We start from the raw sequence: 26,143 nt of genomic DNA on the forward strand, positions 1-26,143 counted from the left end.
ATTTAATAAGAGGCACCCAGATAAGCAGGTTGGGCATTATTACATCCAGAAGTTGGTAAGAAATTTGAAGAAACTGGGTTTGTAGGTGATATAAATAAAGAAAAATCAGCCAAGAATACTGGATGAAGCAACTCAGATTGAGGTTCTTGGGCATTTTGCTATGGATCCTGGTATGTCGACTCGTCAAGCAGCAGCTGCCACAGGAGTGTCTCGTGAATCAGTACGAAAGATATTAAAAATTAATAAATTCCATCCTTACAAGCTACAGATTGTTCAAGAACTTGGTGATGACGATCCAGACAGGCGGATCGAATTTTGTGAATTAATGACCCAAAAAATAATAAATGAGCCACGTTTTATAAAAAACATTTGTTTCAGTGACGAGTGCACTTTTTATTTAAACGGTAACGTTAATAAGCAAAACTGCCGTTACTGGAGTGATGAGAATCCCCATATTTTTAGGGAAGGGCACACCCAATATGCCCAAAAAATAAATGTGTGGGCCGGAATTCTAGGGAATAATATAATTGGGCCATTGTTTATTGATGATAATCTAAATGGAGAAATTTATGCTGAAATGTTAGAAACAACTATTGAGCCTTTAGTAATAACGGAATTGGAAAACCAAAGGGATGAAAATGGAGATCTTGTTCTTGATGAAAATTTATTGCATTTTCAACAAGATGGGGCCCCACCACATTATGTATTGCCTGTTAGAGAGTGGCTAGATAATCATTATCCAGACCAATGGATTGGTAGAAGAGGACCTATTGAGTGGCCGCCAAGATCGCCAGATCTCACCCCTCTCGATTTTTTTCTTTGGGGTCACCTAAAATCGGTTGTTTTCAAAACGCAGCCCGCCACCATTGAGGAGCTAAAACAAAGAATTACACAAGAGTGCCGATTATTAACAACTGAAGTTTTTAGAAATGTTCGTCAAGAGTTTGAAAACAGATTGTACTTTTGCTTGCAAAATAATGGAAGCCACTTTGAGCATTTAATAAAATAATTAAAGTTCAATGCAGATTTTTATTGTTTTAAAAATAGAATAAACGCAATATTGCAGAGTGTTTTCCTAGTTCTTAACCATTTGTACTAATGTTCAAATGTTAAATATTTTATGACATTTTCAAAATATGTTAATTTTATAAGAAATTAAAAAACACTTAAATAACCTTTAATAAAATATTAAAATTGGCATAACTCTAAAATAAATGCATTGATTATTATAAGTAGGGTCGCATAATATAGGGAATTAATAGACCTTTCAAACAAGGTATCACTCGACTACCCTTCCAATTTAAAATTTTTAAGGGGGTGGCTCTGGGGGTCAGGGGGATGATAGTATATCCCTAAAAAATTCATCATTTTGGTTCCCCCTTGTTACTATAGAAACGGTTTTAAGCATTTTTTTATATCTTTTACGGTTTAAAAATTATAAGCCATGGCTACTCTTGAAATTGTCACCCTGTATAATAATTCCAATATTCTATGAAGGAGGCAGTATAGTAACAAAGTAAAAACTCATTAAAAAATAGGCGAAATTCGAGCCAGATTTGAAAATTTCAGGGCGGAGACAATAGCTGTTTACTTTGTGAACAAGATTAATATACAGGACGGATTTTTATAATGAAACAAAATTTACTAAAAAACTGATTCAGAGGCTACATGGTGGTTTGATTTGAACAAAAAGGCTTCATTTTACGATAAATACAAGAAATTTAGCGTTCTAATGCTAAAAAAGCCCGTGACTATTGACCAGCGATTTATTCTCGTAAAAAACTAAATATTTCAAATAAAAAGCTTACCTAGTTATCGCATACGTACTATTACCACATTCTCCTTTGCCACATGCTACATCACAGAAATAATTGTTTCTTTGCTCGCCCAATATGGCTGATCTACCCATCAAAGGTACCACTTCTTTGTACTAAAAAAAAGACCATAAAAATTTTATATGATAATAAAAGTTATATGATAGCACCTTAAAATGTAAAAAAAATATTTAGATTAAAGAATATTTACCTTATTTTTACCACTATCCAAGAACCAAAATTTCACATGCCTATTCCCAACTGTAACGAAGTAACTTCCATTCTCAGCAAACGCTATTGCCTTCACTTTGGTACTGACTTTATTACTAGCAACCTATAAGAAGAATATTTAAAATGCTGTTAAAAAATGGTAGGAAGAATGCATCATTGATTATTCTTCATACATGTTTAGAATCCTTACTTTAATGTTATTCCTCCAATCCCATAGATTTACAATCATGTCATGTTGAGTACCAACGCTAACTACATATTTGTTGTTAGGTGAGAACGACTGCAATAAATAAATAAATAAATTAGCTTTCCTTACATGATGTAACAAACATATATCAAAGACGAAAATAATGGGAAATTTTATGCAATTACCACACAGTTGACTCCATATTTGTGGCCCATAAACTCGGCAACTTGCTGAGGCTGTGAGGCTAAACCCGGATGGACCGACTGCGGATCTGACTGAAGGTCCCACACACGAACAGCTGGTTGATGGCCGCATTCTCCTACAAAATGAAATTTGTTGAAGCAAAGAAAATTAAAGATCATCAAGGTCTATATAGTAATTTCCTTACAGTATCATCTGCCTATTATAATGTTTTAACTGAATTAATCATCCAGAGTGAATCTTTACAATGGAACACCCCTTTATACCGTAATGACTGAGTAATTTGTTGAATAGAGTGACACATACAGTCAAACGTATTCGAGAGATCGGAGGAAGCCGCTATCACTAAACTCAGAATTTTATCATACTTTTCTGCAACAATCTACTAAATTGAGGATCTTTGGTTAAATTATACATCAATACTTTTAATAATAAAGGAGATGTTTTCTGAAAGGAAGTCTTTTCTCCACAAAATAAATGCCAATCTTGTTTTAAGAGTTACTAAAAACAATCATTATTTGTAGTCATTAAAACTAAGTGTTGAGTCCGATGATGAGAAGTTATCTCATCGAAATGCATAACTTTTAAAATAAGATTGGCATTTATTTTGTGGAGAAAAGTCTTCCTTTAAGAAAAAATCTCCCTTATTAACCATTCACTTCACATCCAAAATGGATTTCAATAAAAAGATTTTATTATTCGTGACTATAATCTACCCTAAGTCTAATGAGGACCTACTACTTTTTATGTAAAACTAGCCACTGATGTATTATTTCCCGTTAGACAGCACCATCCTGCTTACTTTTGTGGCCTAAATTGGAAAAAATGATCTCTGGTCTCATACTTTAAGAGTTGTCAGTGGTTTCAGTGTGGTGGTGGTTACACTTTCTGGCGAAACCATTAACCTCATAAAAAATGTTATAAGATTAATTAAACTCTCTACAATTTTGGTCTCGTGTAACAAAGCTGTAAAACCTACGGGAATAAAGTTAGAGGGCGCCAAAGTCACCCAAAGACAGCTTTTTGCAGTTTTACGAATTTCCCAAAAATGGTTGTCTAAACGCACAGGAAAACACGCAAAACAAATAGGGATGTTATTCCGATTTACATTATAACAATTCGCGAAGGTAATATGTAAGTGCACTATTGACTATGATTATCAATTTCATGCTAGTTAAATACACACTTGAAAACGTTTAGGAACTGAATGTGATCTATCTGTGAACAATGTATTATACAAAAATCAATTCTTTCTCAATTTAGTAGGGTTTTTGCTCACGTTTTTTTCATTTAAAAAAACTTGGCACAGTAAAAAAGAATTTATTTCCCCCTGAAAAATAAAAAAAATTAATCAAAAAACTTTTTGGCATTCCTCAAAAACAGAATGGAAAATGGATACAAATTTATAAAATTAAACTTTTCTAATGGACCACTTTCGACTCCCAAAGTATGAGACCAGGGACTTTTTTCCCTTCAAATGCTATATTGACTGTACTATTAATCGTCCTAAAGATCTGCCAAAAGAACAATACTATAGTGATTTTAGGAACGCTGATTATTTGGGTTTTAACAACTATTTTGATGAAATCCCTACACTGTTTTAGAAAAACTAAATATATACGACGTCATTTAACAGTTCTATGAAGTATGAAACTTGGCACATCACATTTTATGCCTTTAAAATGCTTTAAAGGCTCAAACTTTCCTAGATATTTTACTGTTTGAGCTTAGGGCATTGTATGGATAAAGACTGCCAATAAAATTTATATAAAATCTAGATCTAGTGTTCTATATACAACGTTTTCTGAACTAATATTTTCACATAAAATACTAATAATTGAAAGAGACTATAATATCTATTTAAATCATATTAGGTTAATAGATATATTTGATAAAATCTTTCATTGCAAAAGAAATCTAGTAGTGGTCTAGATATTCCAGAATTGTCATTGTATTTTTAAGTCAGAAGGACGTAATCAGATCGCTACCTTTCGAGAGATAGTAACTTAATCGGTTAGACCCAACATTTTTGATAGTCTTGTTTCAGATTGACATTTAAGTTGTTATTTAGATAATCTTTTGACAAAAGGAAATGCTTTGATTCGGTTTTGTAGTATTCTAAGTATAACTTTACTTAGACGGGATATCAGTGCAATGGTTCTGTAGTTGATTGGAATGAAAGTGGATGAAATCTAGTTGCTGGGCCAGTGTACAGTTTTCCAGATCCTATGTCAGATCTTCTATAATAGATTAACTAACATCTGCACCGGTACCCTTATTATTTTGTAAAAAATGGATCGTATAAAAAATGGTATGTAAAGGGTGGTCCAACCAAAACGGACGATGTTAATTGTAAATAAAACAAAAGTTTCAGAGAATTATCTTAATATTTTTTTATTATGATAGAAGGATATATGACAATTATGTGTGAAACAAAATGTCGGCCAAATGCTCGCCACGGCTGCGGTGGTATACCTCTATCCAATGGTCAATATTTTCAATAACTCGAGAAATAATTGAGGTTCAATGTCTCTTAACTATATCTAATATTTAGCTCTTGAATTATTCTTGGCTTATTGGCGTACACTTGTTCTTTTAAGTATCCCCAAAGAAAGAAGTCCATCGGTGTTAAATCACATTATAATAAACACAGCCAATTAAAATCGCCACGACGTGAGATATCACGGCCATTGAATAGCTCGCGCAAAAGATCCATTGTTTCGTTGGCTGTGTGTCACCATCCTGTTGGAACTACATATCCTCCAGGTCCATATTCTGAATTTCTGGCCACAAGAAGTCCGTTATCATCTCGCGATAGCGAACCCATTCACGGTAACTGCTTGGCCGACCTCATTTTCGAAGAAGTACGGCCCGCCGACGCCGCCAGCCCACAAACAGCACCAAACAGTCACTCATTGTGGATGCATCGGTTTTTCCACAATAACTCGTGGATTCTCATTTGCCCAAATGCGGCAATTCTGCTTGTTAACGAATCCACTGAGGTGAAAGTGTGCCTCGTCGCTAAAGATGATTTTCTTTGTAAAGTCGCCATTCATTTCTTTAATGCGTTGGAAAAGGTTACGGGTTTCGTTGGAGTTGGCTCTGCTTTCGATCTTTTTTTATATTTGTTCTATGTGGTGACTTCTATCCCGTCTATATAGTCGTTGGATTTCTCTACATAGTCTCCTATTATACGGTTCTTCGCTCTTGTGTATTTATGCCTGCTTGTCTAAGAGAGCTTCTTTCTTCTATTACATTCAAGGTTTCGTCATCTATTCTTTGTTTTTACTTTCGCTACTTACTTTTCTTTTGCTTAGTTGTATCAGTTGTTCTTTTGTCATTAATAAAGTTGTTTTGAGGCTTAGCCAGAATTCTTGTGTATTTGAGTGTCTTGAGGTATCCCAATCTGTTATTAGGTTTTGTTCCATGTTTCCTAGTTCTAAGGAGGGAGTTATTTTTTCTATTTTCTTTGTTTTTATATGAATTTTGACTTTAGCTACCAGGAGTTGATGGTCACTTCCACATTCTTTTATAGGGAGAGTTTTCACGTTATTGATGTTTGATTCCCATCTAGCTGATGTTATGAGGAAGAAGTCAATTTGATTTTTATATTGTCCTCTTGGAGATATTTACGTGTATCGGCGTATTGGGAGTTAAGGAAATAAGCTTTTTGTAATGACTAAGTTATTTTTTGTACAAAACTCTATGAGCTTTTGACTGGAATCATTCCTGTTACCTGTACCCAAGTCGTAGCTTTCAATTCCAAGAGTTGCCTTATTTGTTTATCTTCTTGCGTTTGCCTATTTTGGAGCTAATATAGCTTTGTATATAATATGTTACTTCTTTGCTGGGTATTTTCCAAATAGCTCTTTCTTATTGGTGGTAGAATTCTTTACCGTAATTATTGTTGAGTGAATAGGAGTAAATATCATCATACAAAATTATGGCTCTAACTTACCTTTAATAGGATCATCAATCGTTCTGACTAGAATTCCAACATTTGCTCCTTTCAGAAACTCACTGCAAGTTGATTGTAATTTATAGTACGTTTTGTTTGTATCTAGTTTATGGATTTATATTATTATTAATTTGTATATTATTTTGGATGTTTTTAAGCTCTTGCCTTCAGACAATAGTGTAGTGACTTTTATATACTTGAACGTGTATTAAGATTAAAACTGTATTTCAATGGAGTATCCCGTATATTGTTAAGTAAATCAATAAATGTCATCTCTATTGCCTTTCTCAGAGTAGAGACCACAAACACTGATGGGTAATTGGAAAGATTACTTATTAATGATTACTTTTTAAGAAAAGGGCACACTTCAGATGTTTTAAGGCAATCCGGAATCAATGTTTTATACTTTTCAAAAAAACTATATATTTTTCAGAGCAGCTATCAATGAGAAAATCTCATGTTCAGTACAGAATTTCAGGAAAATAGAGGAGTTATATGGACCACATAAAAATTTTATATTTATATCTCCATTTCAGTCTAACTTGTCTTATAGAATGGTGAAAATCTTCAATATTAGAGAACATACATAGTGTTCAAATAAAAAAAAATCATCCGACTATAGAGTATCTAATTGAGATATCTTGTACAACAAGGTTATGCTTAAAAAATTGATAGTACATACCTGTGACAATGTACCTCCCACAGGACGAATATGCAAGTGATGTGATAGTTCTTCGACTAGTATTGATTATGTGATTTTGTTGCTGTGTCCTAGTGTTGAATAATACAACCGTACATCTGAAAAAAAAACAAAACGTTAAAAAAAAATATATACTTAGCTTCTAGGATAAAATAATGCAGTGTATAGATAAAATCCATTTATTCCTTTGTAAGAATCTAATTTTATAAAATTAAATCAGGCCCTTATTCCCTTCTTAATCACTTTCTGCAGTGCTTTGCAGAATTATCCTTTTGTTAAGCTGAACTTTAATACAACCAAGATTCTAAGGCCTTTTTCAAATAAAAAAAGCAAACTTTGCCCGAAGGATCTCTATTCTTCTACTTTTACAACGCGTTCAACTTTAAAAGCCCAACAATTCCATCTACATCGTACTTGCAACATTTCTTGGCAGCCTTCCAAAACTTGGCTAAAGTGAATTAATAAAAGGCCTTATACATGGCTGTATTAAATTTATATTCTGGTTTTATTAGGTGCTTATTCGTGTTTTTGTAATAATTCATATAAATGAGTTAATAGATTTGTTTGATAAATTTAAATATGTTTAAATTTATCAAACAAATTTATTAAAGAAAATTATTTTCTAAGCTAATGGAGTCCTAATATTTGTTTATTTATTTCAATCCAAATCACAGTACAAAACCAATTAACAAATGGGTTAACAAAAATATGCCAGAGAAAACTATAAAAAATAATACATTATATAATAATAATGATTTACGATAATTTGCACTTAAATATATTTAAGTTTCTTTGATATTGATAACAGCTACTGCAAACACTCAATAAAGGTGAATTCTTACAGAGACTTGTCCTCGGTGTGGGATTATAGAAAGTTGGCGATTGGCGAACTACCTATACGAAAAGACAGGCGTTCCAATATATTACTGGAATCTAAAATATTATGCAACACCTCATAAAGGAACGTTAGATCTGCAATTTTTCGTCTATGTTCCAGAGTAAATTGCCATGTTTTTCTAGCAAAATTTGGTAAGGATAACTGGTATCTGAATATTGATCTTCAGTTCTAAAACTTAGATATTTTGAAAATCGGCGCAGAACTTTTTGCATATTATCAATATGAATTTGGTAGTAAGGAGACCATATTACAGAGGTAGTCAAGTAATATAAACGTTGACCAATTACAAAATAATTTAGAATTTCTATTAATATAACCAAGTGACCTAAAACACTCTGCTATAAGATTATTTATATGGTGTACAAAAGAAAGTTTGTTATCCAACACCACAGTCAGTGTTGTTGTTACACCATCCAGCCAATTTATCAAACGTTGCCTGAAGTCTATACCAGTGATCCATGTCCTTTCCACACATAGATCTTTGCATCATCTGCATATAAAAGCATGCTACCACTATCCACAATACTATAGGCAGTTATTAAGCTATTACGATTTTGAACAGTAACGGACTTCCGAAGTTGCAATAAACGTTGTACGAGGGTGGTTCCAGAAGTACGCGCCCCAACAAAAAAAATACAAAAATGTTTTTATTTTGTAATAAAATCTCCTTTCAGCTCTACACACTTTTTCCAGCGGTTCAATAGGTTTAATACCGGTTATATACTGTTTTGCTCCCCAAAATAGCCATTATATAGCCTCAATCATTAATCGTTGCAAATTCTTTGACCATTCAGCCATTTTTTCGAGTTTGAAAACAGAAAAGGATCCAAGGGAACTAAACCTGGCGAATATGGCATGAGGTAGCAAGTTAAGCTTTATTTTGTTAATTTTGACCGTTGCAATAACGGATTTGCGAACTGGTGCATGATCTTGATGAAACAACAGGTTCTTCTTAGCCAAATGCGGTTGTTTTTGCTTGATTTCATCGCTCAAAAGTTGCAATAACTTGGCATAATACTCGCCGTTAATAGTTTCACCTTTTTCAAGCCAATGAAAATTATCCTACCCGTGTCCCAAAAAACCGACGCCATGGCCTTGCCTGCAGATAAAACGGTCGTCGCCTTTTTTGGAGCCGGCTCTCCCTTTTAAGTCCATTCTTTTGATTGTTCTTTTGTCACGGATATGAAGGGATGGACCCACGTTTCAGCCATAATTATGAAATAACGCAAAAATGTTGCTTGTTGCTGCGAAACTTCGCTAAATATTCAATTGAAACATCTCTACAACACTAATTTTGCTCGAGTCAGCAAACACGGCACCCATCTTGCAACAGCTTTATCATGTTAAATTTTCAGATAATATGCCACTTTTTGAAATGCCTACTATGTCTGCTAAAATTAAATTAACAATAAAATAAATAAGAATTAATACTTTAGCGATCCTATTCTATCTATTAAGTTACAAACTTTAGTGTAGGAGCACCCTAAAACTCATGTATTTGCCATTATACTAAAAGTCCTTTATTGGTCTAACTTAGAAAGGTGGTTACCTTTCAAAACTAACATAAGATAAAACTTAGTTATGAGATGAATTTAGGTGAATCTATAATACAACCAAAGTTAATAATCAAACCTATTACGTTACAATTAAGTTATGTTCGCGTGAGTACTTTTGAAATAAGTCTATTTATCCAGTTTACAAGGGCATATATACGGTTTATTATAATTAAATAACTAATATAAACTTAATTATATTCAACAGTGTACTAGTGAAATTCAAAAATGAGAGTAAAACATATTTTTGAGGTAACTATTTTAGTATAATAATGGTTTACTGACTGCATGGTTCACTATACATCACAAACATAGATCCAACCTAGCTCCAAGAAGGCTGCAGGATTGAGACGGAGGACCTGGGTGGATCTGTCTAAAAGCAAATATAGATGTACTAGTAGTGGAAGTTATTGGAAACCTATAATAATAAGTGGAGATATCTACTTCTTGTAGCAGTAAACCAGGAACACACAAACAAAAAAAGGCCCAAAAGTGGAAGAATACAGATGGAGGGATTACCAATACATGAAGTAAGTATAAGTATTATTGGTTAAAATTTAACTATATGCTCGAATATAAATTTCCATGCTTTTCATTGGAGGAAAATCGACTAAAGTACCAAGAATTCACCCTTCTTCACAGGCTTGTTCTTGAAGACTCCTATAGATCAAAAATTTTCGCGCCAGTAATGGTTTTAGTGGGGGTATAGAAGAATAAACTTTCAACATCAGTGTACAATAAAACAGTTAATATTATGATTAATGCTTTCAGTTTCATCATAAGCGTTTAAAAATTATTGATATCAAAAATAGAATTAATACTGAAGTGATATCTTTATTTCATTAACTTTAGTACTAGAATAACTTAGAAATTACCTTCTAAAATTCTGTAAGCGAGCTATTCTTTCGCCAAGATTTTGAGCTTATTTTATTTTTTGTATGTATTTGAAGAAAATAAACCGTAACAGTCACTGATCCCCAAATTGGACCAGCTACTATCTATTGCAGAGACATGATTCTAGAAATATGATTAGCTTGTCTCACAATTTAAAAAATTAAGCCGTTTAAGTAAAACACCATGATCAAACAATCGAAGGCTTTAAAAAATCTGTATATCCTGGAATCCTTGGTCTAAAGTATTCGCCACGAACTGTATAAAACAAAAAAGATGGGCGACTATCGATTTTCCTGTTCTAAATGCATGCTGAGAGTAATCAAACTGCTGTTTTAGTTGAAAAAATAAGTGTTTGCGCATGTATATCTCAAAACATTTAGAAAAATTAAGTAAAAGTACACACACACACACGACAATAGTTTTCTAGGTTATTTTTATCCCCATTTTTAAATACAGGAATAACTTAAAAATGTTTCCAAATATCAGAAAATTGCGAGTTTTGCAGACACTTATTAAACAGAATAGAAAGTGGTCTTGTCAATACACATGCGCAATCATGAAAAAAAAATAAAGGAATTTTATCTGAGCCTACCATTCCTTTATTTTTCATTTCCTTGGCGGGTATAAACAACCTTTACTATAGAACTTAAATAACTCTGATTGGTCATTTTAAATTCTGACTTAAATGATAAGGGTAAATGTTAACTTGCCATAAACAATTAAATGTATTTCTATAATAATAATTTTCCTTTAAAAAAGTTAAAATCTTCGCCCACAAATTCGGTAAAGTGGTTTAAACCCAACTTGGCAAAAATGAGAGAAATACTTAATTATCTAAATGACCTTCATAACAAATCTAGGGTTCCTGAAATAGACATTCTAAAAAATAAGTTCCGATAGGAGTACAGAAAAGCTATAATCACCTCTCTTCTCACCAACTTTTAAATATTCAAATTCCTCGTGATGACTTTTAATTTGGGGAACCTATCTTATCAAAGTCAGGGATGCTATTGATAGTGTAAAATCTAAAAATTCCAGAAGACATTTATGGCTTTGACACAGTCCTCTTAAAGAAAATTTTAATAAAACGACTTTACCAAAATAGGAGTAAACCAAATTTACTATTTTGATAACAACAAACTTTTCACTAGCAAACAATTCTTCTCTGGTGGAATATGTAGTCGGGGGCTTTAAAGATGGTGACTTTATAGGTGCAATCGTGGAAGCAACACGTCTAGCCCATTAACAGTCAAACATGGGGTTCCACAGTGGTCTATTCTAGGCCCTGTTCTTTTTTAATATATATAAATGACAGAGTTAGTTCTCTTTGCTGATGACACAACTACTCTGACAAGAAGTACAAATTTGAAATTTCTGGTAGAAAATAAAAATTGTCTTAAATTAAATTGTGGTTCAACAAGAATAAATTGTATTTGAATAGTAAAACTGAGAAAAAGGTTTTTAGTCTCAGGGAGGTTGATGTAGAATATGGACCAGGTGACCTTGGTGCACAGTCTCCAGGACTTTTGGTGTGTATTTTCTTAGAACATTAGTAGTTCATGTAACATCTAACAACCAAAGACCAAATATCTAACAAATTAAATTCTACCGTATACCTCTGAAGAAGTATTAATTAGACTGCATGTCCATTTGCATAATGGCTATGCAATACTTGCCTGCGTCACGCAAGAAGAATTTTTAAACCCCAAAGTGGGGCAGTTCGAACCATAACGAGTCTCCCATTTTAGGGCTGATGTGAAGCAATTTTTTATTGGTTTTAACATACTAACACTGTCCTCATTTTATACATATATTACGGTGTTTCGTATATACATAAAAACTTGAATCCATACCATACTCAAAGCGAATTTCATATTCATAATACTCAAATTAAACCCGACACGAAGCCAAGCTATTTAAGATTAAACAGGTCATTTATAAATGTAAGCAATTTGGATCAAAACTCTTTAATAAATTACCTAGTTATGTGAGGGACATGAGTGAAAAACAATTTTACAATTGAATGAAAAAGGATTTATTGGCAAAAGCTTTCTATAGTTTTAAAGACTACCTAAAAGCTAATGATTACAAATGGTAGTGGTGTACCACAGCAATGTTGTTTCTATATTGTGTAGTATGTATATGTTTTGTATTTCTATTTTTACATTTTTATTCTAGGCTTAGTATTTACTCCAATATTTATTGGCGTGTGTCTTAACATAAATAAATCAATATCAGTAAGCAGTAAAATACTTCAGCCTCAGGCGCTCTTCTTAATTTGTTAAGGAGAAAATTTAATAATAGAACATTGCAAATTCAAGGAATATTTTAAAATATTTCCTTGACAAAAATGTGTACAATTACATAATTTTCCACCGCATTGACATCATTTTCCAAATTCCAGTAATAAATCAAGAAATACAAGAAAGTTATTTTTATATTTCTCTTCGCAGAGAAAGAAATATAAATCGAAACAATTGGCTATTTCATCATATTAAGTTTCTTTGGGTTTGGCAAATACGAGCGAGCTATAAGTTTCCGGCAAGTTGCCGTTACATTTGTAGGGCCATTTTAAGTGATCGGTTTGACTCTAATCTGACAGGAAACCTTGGGATCTTGCCAGCTCAATGGATTTTCCGTGCCGTTGCCCGTTTATACGTACCCTAGTTTGTCTGTAAATTTGTCTTTCATTGTAAAACTAAATATATATCATATAATACTTACGTAATAGAGTTATGGGTATAGTATAACAATTTGTGGATTTTGTAATTAATTTTGTTCATTAATTTTTGTATTTTTTACAATTATTTAGTATATCAATCAAACATCTAATACTGCACTGTTCTATTAAAAAAAAAATCTGATTGCTACAAGAAGATCAGAATGGAGCGTTTGTGATCCAGAAATTAAGTAAGTTGCTTTTCGTAGGTACTCACTCAAGTTGATAATATTCTTTATTTTTTCAATAAATTTATTTATCGTTCTTTTGATATAATTTTCCAGAACCACCCATCATTCCATTTTGACTGTGATATAAAAGTTATTTAATTAATTATGTTCTAATATTTGCATACATTTTTTCGTTCGTGGTTTTTTAACTCTTTTTGTGAATTTATTCAATATAGTATTGACGACATACGAAACGGAATATTTTGGCTAAGCTACACGGTAAAGTAAAAATTTAAAAATGGTAATATCAAAGCGTTTCAGAAATATCTTACTGTTTTATACAGGACGTTCAAAAATTAGGTTTAAATTATTGCAGTCCTATTATTTTCAAGGCAAGTTGCTTCATTTAAATGGAACACCCTGTATTTTATATCACCAAAAAATGTGAAAATGAATTCTTTGTCGAGTTTTTTAAAAAGCATGTTAATCTTTTGCTATTTATTCAATACTCACTGAACAGGCGATGATAGCATTTGTCAGTTACTTAAATGCTTTTTTAAAGTTCTCGTTTAATAATTAAAGCTTTTAACAGTTTTTTTTTGCTTAAATTATTTTATTGAAAATGCAACTTTACCCTGGAAAAGAACAAATTGATATAGTATTTATTCTTGGTGCATGTCTCCAAGATAGGACATATCGCGTCTGCGCTGAAAGGTTTCCCTATAGAAATCATCCAAATAAGGCCGCTTTTAAAAGACTGTTGGCTAGGGTGGAGTGAAAATGGCCGATTTTTTTATTTGTGAGATATGGCGATGCCTGCGCAAAATCTGGGTTTGGTGTGACCTTATCTTTGGCTGCCCAACGAGGCATGAATATTTAAAAAAAAAAATCAACATTTTTCCAAATTTCTATGTAGCTCTTCGCTTATTTCCTTTTAAAATTTTATTGAAACTACTTTTTTAAAAGAAAATAACCCAGAACTCACGTGAGGTGGCTGCAACTCGAGTTCCAACCGCCCGCATTTCACCACTATATATGCTCATAATTTTTTTAGTTCTCTAAAACCTTTTAATATTGACTTTTTGTTTCAAATATTGGCAATGTGGCTCTAGAAGTTATTTTGGACCTTATATAACCATCACGTGCATCAAAGCCACAGACTGCAGTTGATGCTTCAGTTACCAATTTGACGCAGCGTTCCACTGCTTGTGAATGGCATGGAAACTTTAAAATGTCAATTTCACTTGGAACTTTTGAGATCATTTCCATAAGGCTGCTATCGGAAATCGACACTGTAAGGGAAGGCTCGGTAATTGTTATCGACTGACAATCAATTAGGTCAATGTAGTCTGTGGCCTTGAAATTTAATAAGGGTACCTTAAACTCACGTACTTTTAGTCCTAATGGCTTGTGTTGTCTACATTTTAGCAGTCTTCTTAAACTTAATTCTCTTACTGCTTTTCTACTATCAGAGAGCATAGTTAACAACATGTTTTCTGGGTGAGCGAAGTACCCGTTTCTTTGAATGACAGGATCAATAATATTTCTAATTTCTTCTGGTAAGAATCTGGATTTTTGAATAATTCCAAAAACATGTTTGCTGCCATGCCTACAAGAAGGTTTAGATTTTATTTCAAACCATGAAACAGCATACACTTTCAAAATATATTGCGTTAAAATTTTAAGATTTGTTGATGGTACCAACATATAATCTCAAAATTCGATTGGCTGTAGTTAACTACCTGGAATGATTCAATTTTCCTGGTCCTCTCTGCGACAAACTCAAAGAAATGTTTCCTGTTGAAATTGCAGTACAGATTTCATAAAGGTATTGCTGGTCGGTACTAAGTTCACTTGGAGTAATTGCAGGCAAAGTAGTTTCGATTTTTTCAAACTTTTTAACAGGCATTTTTTCACAGTTTTCCAAATGTTTTCCTATTTCGCCGCTATATCCTTTAGACCCAATAGTACCGCCGTCCAAATTTTGCAGTAAATGACGCAAAGGAAGTTCGTTTGCATGTAACAAACAAACGAACCATTGTAAAGGTCGTCCAAGAGAAACTTCAATTTGTCTCAATATTCCATTTTTTACACCAGTATTGACTACTGTACCGCCAATTTTCAAGGTCATTTGGGCAGCCAAAGGTGACGTCGTAGAAATCTGAAATTTTCCACACCAATTTGTAATAACAAAACGCAACTTTTCCGCATATAGGCATTTTAAGTTTCAAAAAAATGTTTTTTCGCTCCACCTACTGTTGGCGCAATTTAAAGAACCTGGAAGTGTTGAGTCCAATTGAGTACAAGACGGATCCTAAAAGAAAACCTATAACGGAAAATAAAGATAGTAAGCCGTTATTGCTGAAGTTGCTGAAGATCTTCTTATCAAGCAAAACCAAATTGCAGAAAATCATAATATTAGCGTTCCTCAGGGTAGTATTTTAGGACCCCTTTTATATACTTTATATATTGCAAGCTTTTACTCTTGTCTAAGTTTTTGTGATTATCACTTATACGCAGACGATACGCAACTCTATATTTGTTTTAAAAAATCTGAGTATGCTAATGCAATTAAAAATCTTATTTCAGATTTACAAAATATTTATTTAAAATCTAAGGAGCATGCTCTAAAAATTAATCCTATGAAGTCAGCTTTTTTGATCTTTGGTGAGGAGTATCTTCCATATAGTAACCATAGTATATCTATTTCTTCTAAGACAAGTTGCAAAAGTTTAGATATTTTATTAGATAAAAAGCTGAGATTCAAAGATCACATTTCATTATTATTGAAGAAAGCCTATGGATCATTAAAAATTATTTATGGACAAAGACATTGCTTAAGTAAAAAAATAAAAACCATGCTTTGCGAGTCTCTAGTCTTATCTCATTTTAATTTTTGTAGCCCTATCTTTAGCCCATGTTTAGATTATGCTAATCGAAACAGAGTACAAAAGGTTCAGGATAGCTGCCTTAGGTTTATCTTTAAAATTTCTCGTCCAAACCCGATTTCACATAAGCTTACAGAAATTATGCTGAACAGGTTTATTCTACAAAAAAAAATGCTTCTTCTATAAAATCCTAAAGGAGAAAATTCCAGAGTATCTTTTTGATAGACTAACATTTCGAACCGACATTCACAATTTAAATTTAAGACATAGAAACACCATAACTATACCAAGACATACGAAAGAATTATTTAAAAGATCTTTTACTTATAATGTAGCTGTGGCTATGGATAATGTTGTCGACTATTCGTTTTCCTTTGATTGGTATAGGAAAAGCACGTGGAATAATATATTGTTTTCAAGTTAGACTCAGCCAGTATGATCCACATGGTATTAACATTTTAAGTTTATTAAGTACAATTTTTAATATTATTTTTTTTTTTGTTAATATTTAATGTGTTTTATTTTATTTCATTTTGAGAAATGGTCGCGAAGGAAACTCTTTTAATTATTTCTGTTTTTATCTTTAAGTAACAACGTTTTAAACCTATATATATGTATTATTTTGGCGTGCTACTTATAATAGTTATTCTATTTTGTCTCGATTTTTTTTCTAGTTTAATAGGATATCGGGAAAGAATTGGCACTTAGTTGCCTACCAATACTCCTTTATTTGCCAGATATTGTTTTAGGATTATTGTGATATTTATGTTTTTTATTGTATGCTGGTAAATAAAAACTGTTTATTATTATTATTATTAGTCAAGCAAGTGTTTTTAGGATAATAAATCGAAATCACTTTCATCCCTATAAAATTCATTATCTCCAAGAACTTGTTGAATTTTGTCTGTGGGTCTTGGATCAGGTTTCAGATAATAACGATTGTTTTAATAATGTTCTATTTACCGACGAATATACTTGTCACAATAATGGCTCTTTTAACACAATTTCATCATGACTCCGATTCGAATCCGCATGCGTTTAGAGTAGTCCACCATCAATAAATGGTCTGTTAATGTATTGGGAGGAATAATTAAAATGAAACAAAATTTTTGGAATTAAATAATGATTATACAGTATTATTGGAGAATATTCCTCTACGCCTTCGAAGAACTATGTGGCCTCAAATTCTACCGTGGGATTAGACAATTATTAAATAATAATATTTATAACCGATGGATAGGAAGGGGTAGTCCCATTGAATGGCCTCCAAGATCCCCGGATTTGACAGCGCCGGATTTTTTCTTATGGAATATGTGAAAGATTTTATTTTTTAATTGACTCCGACCAGAAAATATGAAAGAGCAGATAAGAGAAGCTTTTCAAAGTATTATTTTACAAATGCTGTATTTTCACAGTCGCTGTAAATTTTAAAAAGAGGATGCGTCGATATTTGCATTTAGAGGGTCAATTGAAATTTTTATTTAAATTTTTCTTAAGTATAATAGTCAGTTCAAAATAGATACATTGTTAATATAGTCTTAAATTTTATCTCTAATCTATTGTGTTGCATGCTGTAATCAATTATAATCGGGTGTTTAATTTAAACTTAACATGTCATTGTACCTCAAAAGCCATAACTATTTAAACTTAAACTTGATTACCCGCCATAAATTAGATACATTTTCATTGAATTGGTTTAAAAAAAGCTATATCAAATACAGATTATTTTATAGCTTCAGTTTATATAAAATCAATTTATTTGGAAATCCCATTGATATATCTTTCTTGCATTCATGGAGTTCTTATGGGAAGTACTAGAATAGAGTAATCGGACATGCAAGTGCGATAAGAAAAAATTAAGTTGATGATGATTGAAAAAAACGAAACGTTTTTTTTGCCTCATGTTGTAATACATAAAAGGTGGCAATGAAAAACTGTTTTTAGTTTTCCGATATCTCTTTAAATAAAGTCGGTAGAAGGTAAAAACGATTTTGACAAATTTCGGTTTTTTTCGGATAACTCCGGAATTTGAAAATATTTTAAACGTCATTTTATTAAGCTCCAAATTGCGCAACTTTGCCTCCATTTAACCGACCCTGTAAGTTTTACGGTTTCCGAGATTCCAATGGTCACCCCCTTGAATTTGGGACACCCTGTACATACACCAGGTACATGGTACATTGCAACCAGGTTTTGGAATAACTTGCCAAGGAAAGTCGAGACTTTTAAGCAGCAAAAGTTCTCGTTGTATATTAAAACCATGTTGCTTAATGAGCAATTAGTTGGGAGTATGAATTGAACTTGTAAAATATGTCTAAGTATGTCTAAGTATGCCTGATGGTTACAAGTAATAATTTCATTAAATTTAAGACACTTAACTTTGATTATCTGCACCTTCCTCTAAACATTTTTTTCCTTTCTTTCTGGGCTGCGACACATATGATACGCGACCACTCTTTTTTTTAATTAAATATACTCGTTAAACACACAATATTATATACATATATAGGGAAGACTTCTTTTATAGTTCTTAAATTTATTTTTGGTATGTTCTGTGATATACGCGTCTGTGCAACATATGCATTAGGGTGCTTATGTTATCAGTTTCTTTATAAACGCTGCCTGTAGTTTAGCCATCATATTCTGTGTCGTATGTCGTGGATTTATATTTATATTTATATTATATATTAATGATGAAGCATAAAACAAAGTAAATAAGTAATTGATAAAAAAGGTCCTTGTCTATTAAGTGACATCTGTAGTATCCCACGAGATAATAATTACTTACCTTACTTTGTTGAAAAATATTAATACCGGGTGGTCAAAAAAAAAGAATAAAAATGAAATTCAACAAACTAAAATTACTTTTTGTCCAATTGATACCGCCCCATTTTTTAAATTTAATAATATTAAGCATTAAAAATAAGAGTAACTTTGTATGAGGTTATAAAGATTTATTTATTATTTATAGAGAATGTGAGATGCCTTTCAATGTCTCCTCTAAATTGCTAAATTTTTAGATTTTTTTCTAATATCTTTCCCACAATCTATTGATGCGGTTCCTGGAGAATCACCCTGTACAATGCATTGTATTATGCCTTATATATTGTATTATTCTTTATTATTAAAAGGTGTATCCAACACTGCGCTTTTGAAGAGCTTCAAAGGCATAGAGGTATCAAATTTATGGAAAAAAAAATTTTTTTTTTAGTGAGTTTACTCACCCAAAATCTAAGACGTTTACTTCATACCAACTTTTCTTACTCAATTTCACGTCCCTGAACTTAAACACCCTGTATAAAAGAGTTACATTAAATGCTTGATTTGGCCTTATCATAGTCAAGATAACTGATACAAGGACATCATTTAACAAGACTTTTTTTTTAACCAATAAAATCTGAATTGAATACATCTTTTTATCCGTCTCTTCAAGAACATATTTATTTGCAATCGTATAACCATTATTTTCAATAACCTTAATTCTTCAACATCCGTGGGTTGGGTGGGTCTTAAATTGTAATTATCCAATTATATTATTATTTCAGGCAAACTCTCAATTAAGCCATTAACGCGATTATTAGTGTAAAGTAAATTTTGTTTCATATTTGGATTTTTACTGCAATTATCAAAAATTTCAGGGCATGTATTATAATATGTAGAAAGAAAGTTTTTTGGCTAAATCGGTGGATAATTACAATAATTTTAGATTAACTAAGATGTGGATCTTAGGATATCCTTATTGTTAATGAACTTGAGGCTCCATACAGATAAAAATTAAGAAATAAATTATAATTAATGTAATAATAGGAAAAAGACAAAGCCTTCAAAAAGCTAAACCTCGTTCTTCAGTAAACTAAATTATTTTTTCTTGATTTAAGTTAACAAGGTTAAGTTATTGAACAAAAAAAAACAAAAAAGTGATGGTTTATGCAACATGTTTTTCTGCCTTCTAATCCACAGGAAATAATAAATTTTCTTTGGTTGCTATTCATGTCCAGTAGATTTATTATAATTTTATTTTATTTTATTCATCATACATTGTTCGATTTTTTCAATTTCAAACAGATAAGACTTAAAAGGCAACATTAGTCATAAATAAATCGCTATAGGTATGGGTATCGTTGTACGAATAAAGACAGGCGTATTTTAATTAGGCATATACATATTCTTAGATTTGTAGGTTAAAAAATGATAATCTCTTAATTTATTTATTATTAAGCGATATTGAAGTCTGTCACCATAAATGAGTACGTTATTCTTTTTTAACAAATCTTTCTCTTTTAATTTTATGTGATTTAGATACGTTTAATAAATTCGTACATTTTTACACTATGAATATATTAATTAAGATAAATCGTTATACACTAAATTAAATGAAGACCTACCATCTCCAAGTCATGGGCCGTTGTTCAACTGGCTATTAATAATAGAAAATTACATGCAATCCGTTTTTCTATTAAAATAATAAATCGGTTAGCTTTCGCCGCTATGCTAAATTAAATTAAATTAAAAAAATGTCTATGTAAAGTGAAAGAGACCGCAAGCACTGATCAGGATGATTTAAAGACCGCAATGAACAAATCAAATTTTAGATGCTACCAAATCGGTATAATGATCTCATTGCATAATGTGCATAAAAGCAAACAAACTTGAGCTTTTTTATAGGTTAAATTTGTGTGCGTGACTTTTTTCGGAGTGATTGCAAGATAAAGAATTGACACCACAATATCTGCAATAACCGAAACGACCGACATGGCTTACTTAATTTCTTATAGCACTATTCGCAAATACATACGTAAGTGTAAGCATTAGGTTTTGTAAAATTACTTAAAGTTTTTCATGCATGTCGGTACGTGTGTTTTAAATGGTTTCTTTTTTGACCATATAGCATATTTTGTTCACTCGTGCGAAAAATATCCTATTTACATAATTTAAGCTTTTTCTACTGCGAAATATTTTACGTAAAAACACGTACTAGTTTTTTATTAAAAAAAACTTATCTTATATAAGGCCAATACATCCATATTATTAGGATATAAATTTAACTCTGCATGGTCAGATGTACAATTGACCATAAATTCTAGACGCTAAAAGAGTATAATATAAATATAATAAGTTTCTCAAGCAGAAAATCACGATCACGAATAACTAAAATTTAAAATCTCAACTAATTTAATAGATATTTATAATACACCGTTTAATTAGAGAAGAAAGCAGATTTAGAAGCAAAAATGGCTAAAAAACGATTGACAATGATAGTCTTTGGCAAGCACGTTAACAATGTGTCATTTTTTTTAAAGCAATCTTCATAAGAATTCCCAAAATACGCTTTTTATGCCTACCTTACACAGAAAGAAATTTTAAAATGTATCTGTATCTGTGTTTATAAAAAAGTTTTCTTCATTTCTAATAATTTAGTGAATATTATACAGAGCGTTCCATTTAAAAAATATATGATAACTTTTTTGTAACCAACCTGAATAGGTAAAAGTATTTTTGGTTTCTATATTTTTGGCCACTCTACAACTTTGGTATAGAACTTTTTGCTCTAAGTCGTATAGTTAAGATGTTGGCCGTGTTGGTGCAATTCGTAATTTAGAAAAATAATAAAAAAGATGCCTGCTTAATCTCATTTTAAAATTATTATTGATTTCCCTATTATGGATTAAGTGTATGGAGTAAGTGAATTAAGTCCCTATTATGGATTTAGAGCAAAGGGAAAAACCTAAAAAGCTAGTTGCAATAGGAGGTCCGAAACAAAGTAATAGGCCAAATAAGATTGTGGGAAGCACCTGTCAGGCAATGAATGTGCGACCTCTTGAAACTGATATGAAGGAAGGTTTTTGGGTAAACAATGGAAATGATCCAATAGTTGTAAAGCTAAAATATTTGTCTATTAAATATACATTTTGGTTTGTGAATTTCGTAATTTGGATTGTTATTTTTGTGAAGCATTATAATGGTTATTATAATGGTTATTTATGCAAAAGAGTGTAAAATCACCCTTTTTTATGAATTGTAATATTGTCGCATAAGCGTTTATAAAAAAATAAATATAGATAAAGACCATTGTTAAGCGGGTTCTTCTTAGCCTAGGACCAAAAACTTAAAGAGATGCACAGCACTCCTTTATCAGACGCTGAATTACTAAGACTATTGGAAGAGTCAGACGACGAAATACAATTAGAGTATGAATCTGATTTTTCTGATGAAAATAAAGTCTATTTAGAATCGCCTATTGAGTCTCCTGTTAATCGTATGTCACCTACTACATCTTCTTCTCCACAGTTAGTTGTTGCTTTGTTTCTCTCCTGCTTTGTCTTCCCCATCTTCACCAGCATGTCCTCCTCTCACTGATAGACAGTGGCAAATAAATTCTCCAAATGTAGATATGATCGTATTTAGCGGAAATCTAGGTCTAAAAGTTGTTATGGAAAACCATAATACCATTGATTATTTTAACTTATTAGTTGATGATACTTTCTATCAACTAATAATTGAAAGTATAAATAATTATGCAATAGAAATATTGTCTAGATACAACAAAAAGAGAGCTACAATTATTTCTGGGAACGATTAGTGTGAACAGAATAAATGATTACTGGAAAACCCATTTTCTGTTTAATATTCCAGTGTTTTCCTCTTTTATGAGTAGAAATCGTTTTTTGCTGATTTTACGTGCATTACATTTTTCTCAAAATATTCCAAATGAGCAAAGTAAACGTGCTAAAATAGCACCTCTGATGAACTTTTTTAATTCAAAAATGGAAGAGGTCTATTATCCATCTAGAGAGTTGGCAATAGATGAATCAATGGTCCTTTGGAGAGGAAGATTAAGTTTTCGACAGTACCTTCAGGGAAAGAGGCATAAATATGGCGTAAAACTGTATGTATTGGCTGAGCCAACCGGGATGGTTCAAAAAATTCATATTATGGCGGTTCAGCTGATACGGAAGTAGATGGCACAAAACATACGGAGAAAGTGGATCATAAGCTGATGGAGAGAAAAACTGGGGTTGGACATGCTCTTTTCATGGATAACTTTTACAATAACATCGGTTTATGCGAACAGCTACTGGAAGCCAAAACCTATTCAACTGGCACACTAAGAGCCAATCGTGCTGGCAGTCCAAAAAATGTATTGTCCAAAAAAATAAAAAAAGGGGAATGTTATTCTGAACATACAACCAAAGTATATAGATTTCAACTTAGTCTTGTTAGACTGTGATACAACTGATGGTATGTGTTTGTAAATGGAAGGATCGCCGGAAGGTGCTTTCTATTTCAAGCGAGTTTGGTGGAGAGCTTGTGCAAATTAGATCCAGGAGAGGTGTTGAGCAAGAAAAACCAAAACTTATTGCTGAATATAATAAGTTTATGGGTGGCATTGATCAAAATGATCAAATGTTGAATTATTACCCATGTAAGTACAAAAGAATAAGGTAATACAAAAAACTAGGAATTCATATATTTCCACTTATGCTCATAAATTCTTATAATGTATGCCTTTAATAATTATAGAGTGATTAAAAGTATGTCTTCATTTTCAAGATCTTAACAATCTCTTTAAAGATTAAAAGTCTGGTGGTAACAGGATAACATGCAATCATCCTAGTAAAGTTATCTGCCTTGATTCTAGTCTTCATGAACTAATTATATTACATATAAATATTAGAGAGATAATTATATACAAATCTCTAAGTATTTTTCGAGACTGTTTAAATCATAGTTGGATATTATTCACTTTGGAATGAAAGTTGAATTTTCTTAAATGCATAAAAATAAAAAAATAAATTGATCTCAAAATTTTAACGAAGGCAAGACTCTGAAATAATAAATGGATAGCTTGAAGCTTATAGAACTTTAAGAGGAAATTTATAAGTAAGTCTGCTACTAGTATAAATAAAATAAACAGTAATTATTTCAGTATTAATTCTATTTTTAATATTAATCATATGATTTTAATATTTAGAAATTATAATAATAAGTAATTGAAAATGGGATTTACATATTGCGCATTTAAAAAAAAAAAAATAGAAATATGGTAATAGCATTGTACGAAAGTATTATAACTCTTTAAATCCTCTTCAGATAATTCTATATAAGAAATTTAAAATTATTCTAAAAAGGTCATATTTATATCCCAATTGTTTCACTTTGTTTTGTTCATAATCATGAAGAAATTAGATATGAAATACAGCATATCCATAAACCAAGGATAAATATAGACATTCAACTAATTATTGCCATATGCTTTATTCACTTTGGGAAAAGATCAATCAAATATTTGGGTCATAAACTATATGACAATTTATTATCTAAAAAAATCCCAAGTACTATAACTAAAAAAGTTCTCAAGTTACTTAAGCAGTTCGTAGTAGATAATTATGAACAGTTTATTTCAGTTTTGGTTAAATAATACAGAGTTCTTGCATTTGTTTGTGTTTGTGTGTTTTTTAATGAATATAATTGCATATAAATACATATAATGTTTGTATGAATAAAACTACATTTTCTTTTGTTTTTTTTTAAAGACTGTATTTCGGCAAAAATTGGTACAATATTAATAATAAATACATATAAATCTGGTACAAATTATTGTACACCCTTCTTCCTCCCATACGGATGTTAGGCATCTAGGGGAACACTTTTGTAATTATTAAGCAATATTTATAATAATATTAAACATTATAAATTTTGAATATGTAGCTGAATAAATAAATAAAAAATAATATTGTTTTAATTTGACTGATGTCAAAACTCATAACTTAACCAATAAGATACGAGATTATCTTTCTATATCTAACTGGATTATGGGACAATCTTTTGAAGAAGATTGAGTTCTTGGCGCGTGCCGATTTCACTCCAATGAAAACTTAAAAACTCACCTTAATTGGGTATTTTAGTTAGTCAATACAAAATAATAAACTGCCCTAGTGCAGGATTATACTTGATCTAGTAAAATCTCAACACTTCAAAGGTTCTTTGTTTAGTGTCCAATTATGTCTTCCTGAGAAAGGCGAATTCCTTTCCTTTCCATTGGTGAGTTTAAGATTTTCTTGTAATTTCTTTTTCTTTGTGCCTGATTTATAATTCCTTCCAAATACGAGTGTATTTTATACATAAATATAAAAGGCGGGAATTTTCCTACAAAAAAATTCTTATAGACCCTCCCTACGACGATAGAGCTCCTTAAAGACGCCGCTGGAAATCGGTTTTTCATGAATAACTTTTGAAGTACTTATATACGGTATAATTTAATACAAATTTTATGTGATCCTTAAAGCACATTTACCTACATTTATTTTACCAGGGGCGGACTTGACGAGTTGTACATTATAATGCTTAAATTTTATTTTATTTTCTAAAACACTGTAGGATAAAGACTCTAAAATAATTAATATAGATAGCTTAAAGCTTAAACTAAAGAAATGGGACTCTTTTCCATTATCGATAAAATGAACCGTTTTGGAGAAAAAAAAAGAACTCACTGTTTTATTTTAATTAAAAAGAACCAAGAAAAAAAAATATGTTCTTTGTCGTTTAATCTGGAAAAGTACATGTTTTTAAGAATGTAGTGTAGTTCTTAAAAAAACAACCTGAAAAAGAATGTAAACGAAGACGTTTTTGCATCTTTTTATCTGCATTTTTTATTTTTGTAAACCATCCAAGATATTTTCTTAATTTTTGACTCATCCTATGTGTTAATTAAGCCAAAGTTCAAATCCAAAGTTTTATTGTCCAATAGGAAACAAATCCTAATAATAAGACAATTATTGAAATATCGACAGATAATACAATAGATTCAGTAATGTAACAAATACCAATATAAAACCAATCATAGAATATATATTAACTACTTACAAACTTGAACAAGTAACAATCTAATTATATCTGAAATAACAAATTTGAAATTATTCAGTCATGCCA

At 31.4% G+C, this 26,143-nt stretch overlaps 1 protein-coding gene across 6 annotated transcripts in view; it reads right to left on the reverse strand.

The window, feature by feature from the left end:
- The window catches only part of LOC126738571 (uncharacterized), a 263,439-nt gene that overhangs the window by 102,777 nt on the left and 134,519 nt on the right, over nt 1-26,143 (reverse strand). For all 6 annotated transcript variants that reach the window (XM_050443968.1, XM_050443967.1, XM_050443962.1 and 3 more), the window contains 5 exons: nt 7,074-7,189; nt 2,418-2,551; nt 2,236-2,325; nt 2,026-2,148; nt 1,809-1,930 (listed from right to left, as the gene is read on the reverse strand). In XM_050443968.1, coding sequence (XP_050299925.1) covers nt 1,809-1,930; nt 2,026-2,148; nt 2,236-2,325; nt 2,418-2,551; nt 7,074-7,189 — 585 coding nt within the window. The remainder of the gene's footprint in view (nt 1-1,808; nt 1,931-2,025; nt 2,149-2,235; nt 2,326-2,417; nt 2,552-7,073; nt 7,190-26,143) is intronic.

This window comes from Anthonomus grandis, chromosome 7 (genome assembly GCF_022605725.1).
Source record: "Anthonomus grandis grandis chromosome 7, icAntGran1.3, whole genome shotgun sequence".
In the NCBI taxonomy this organism is placed as follows: Eukaryota; Metazoa; Arthropoda; class Insecta; order Coleoptera; family Curculionidae; genus Anthonomus; species Anthonomus grandis.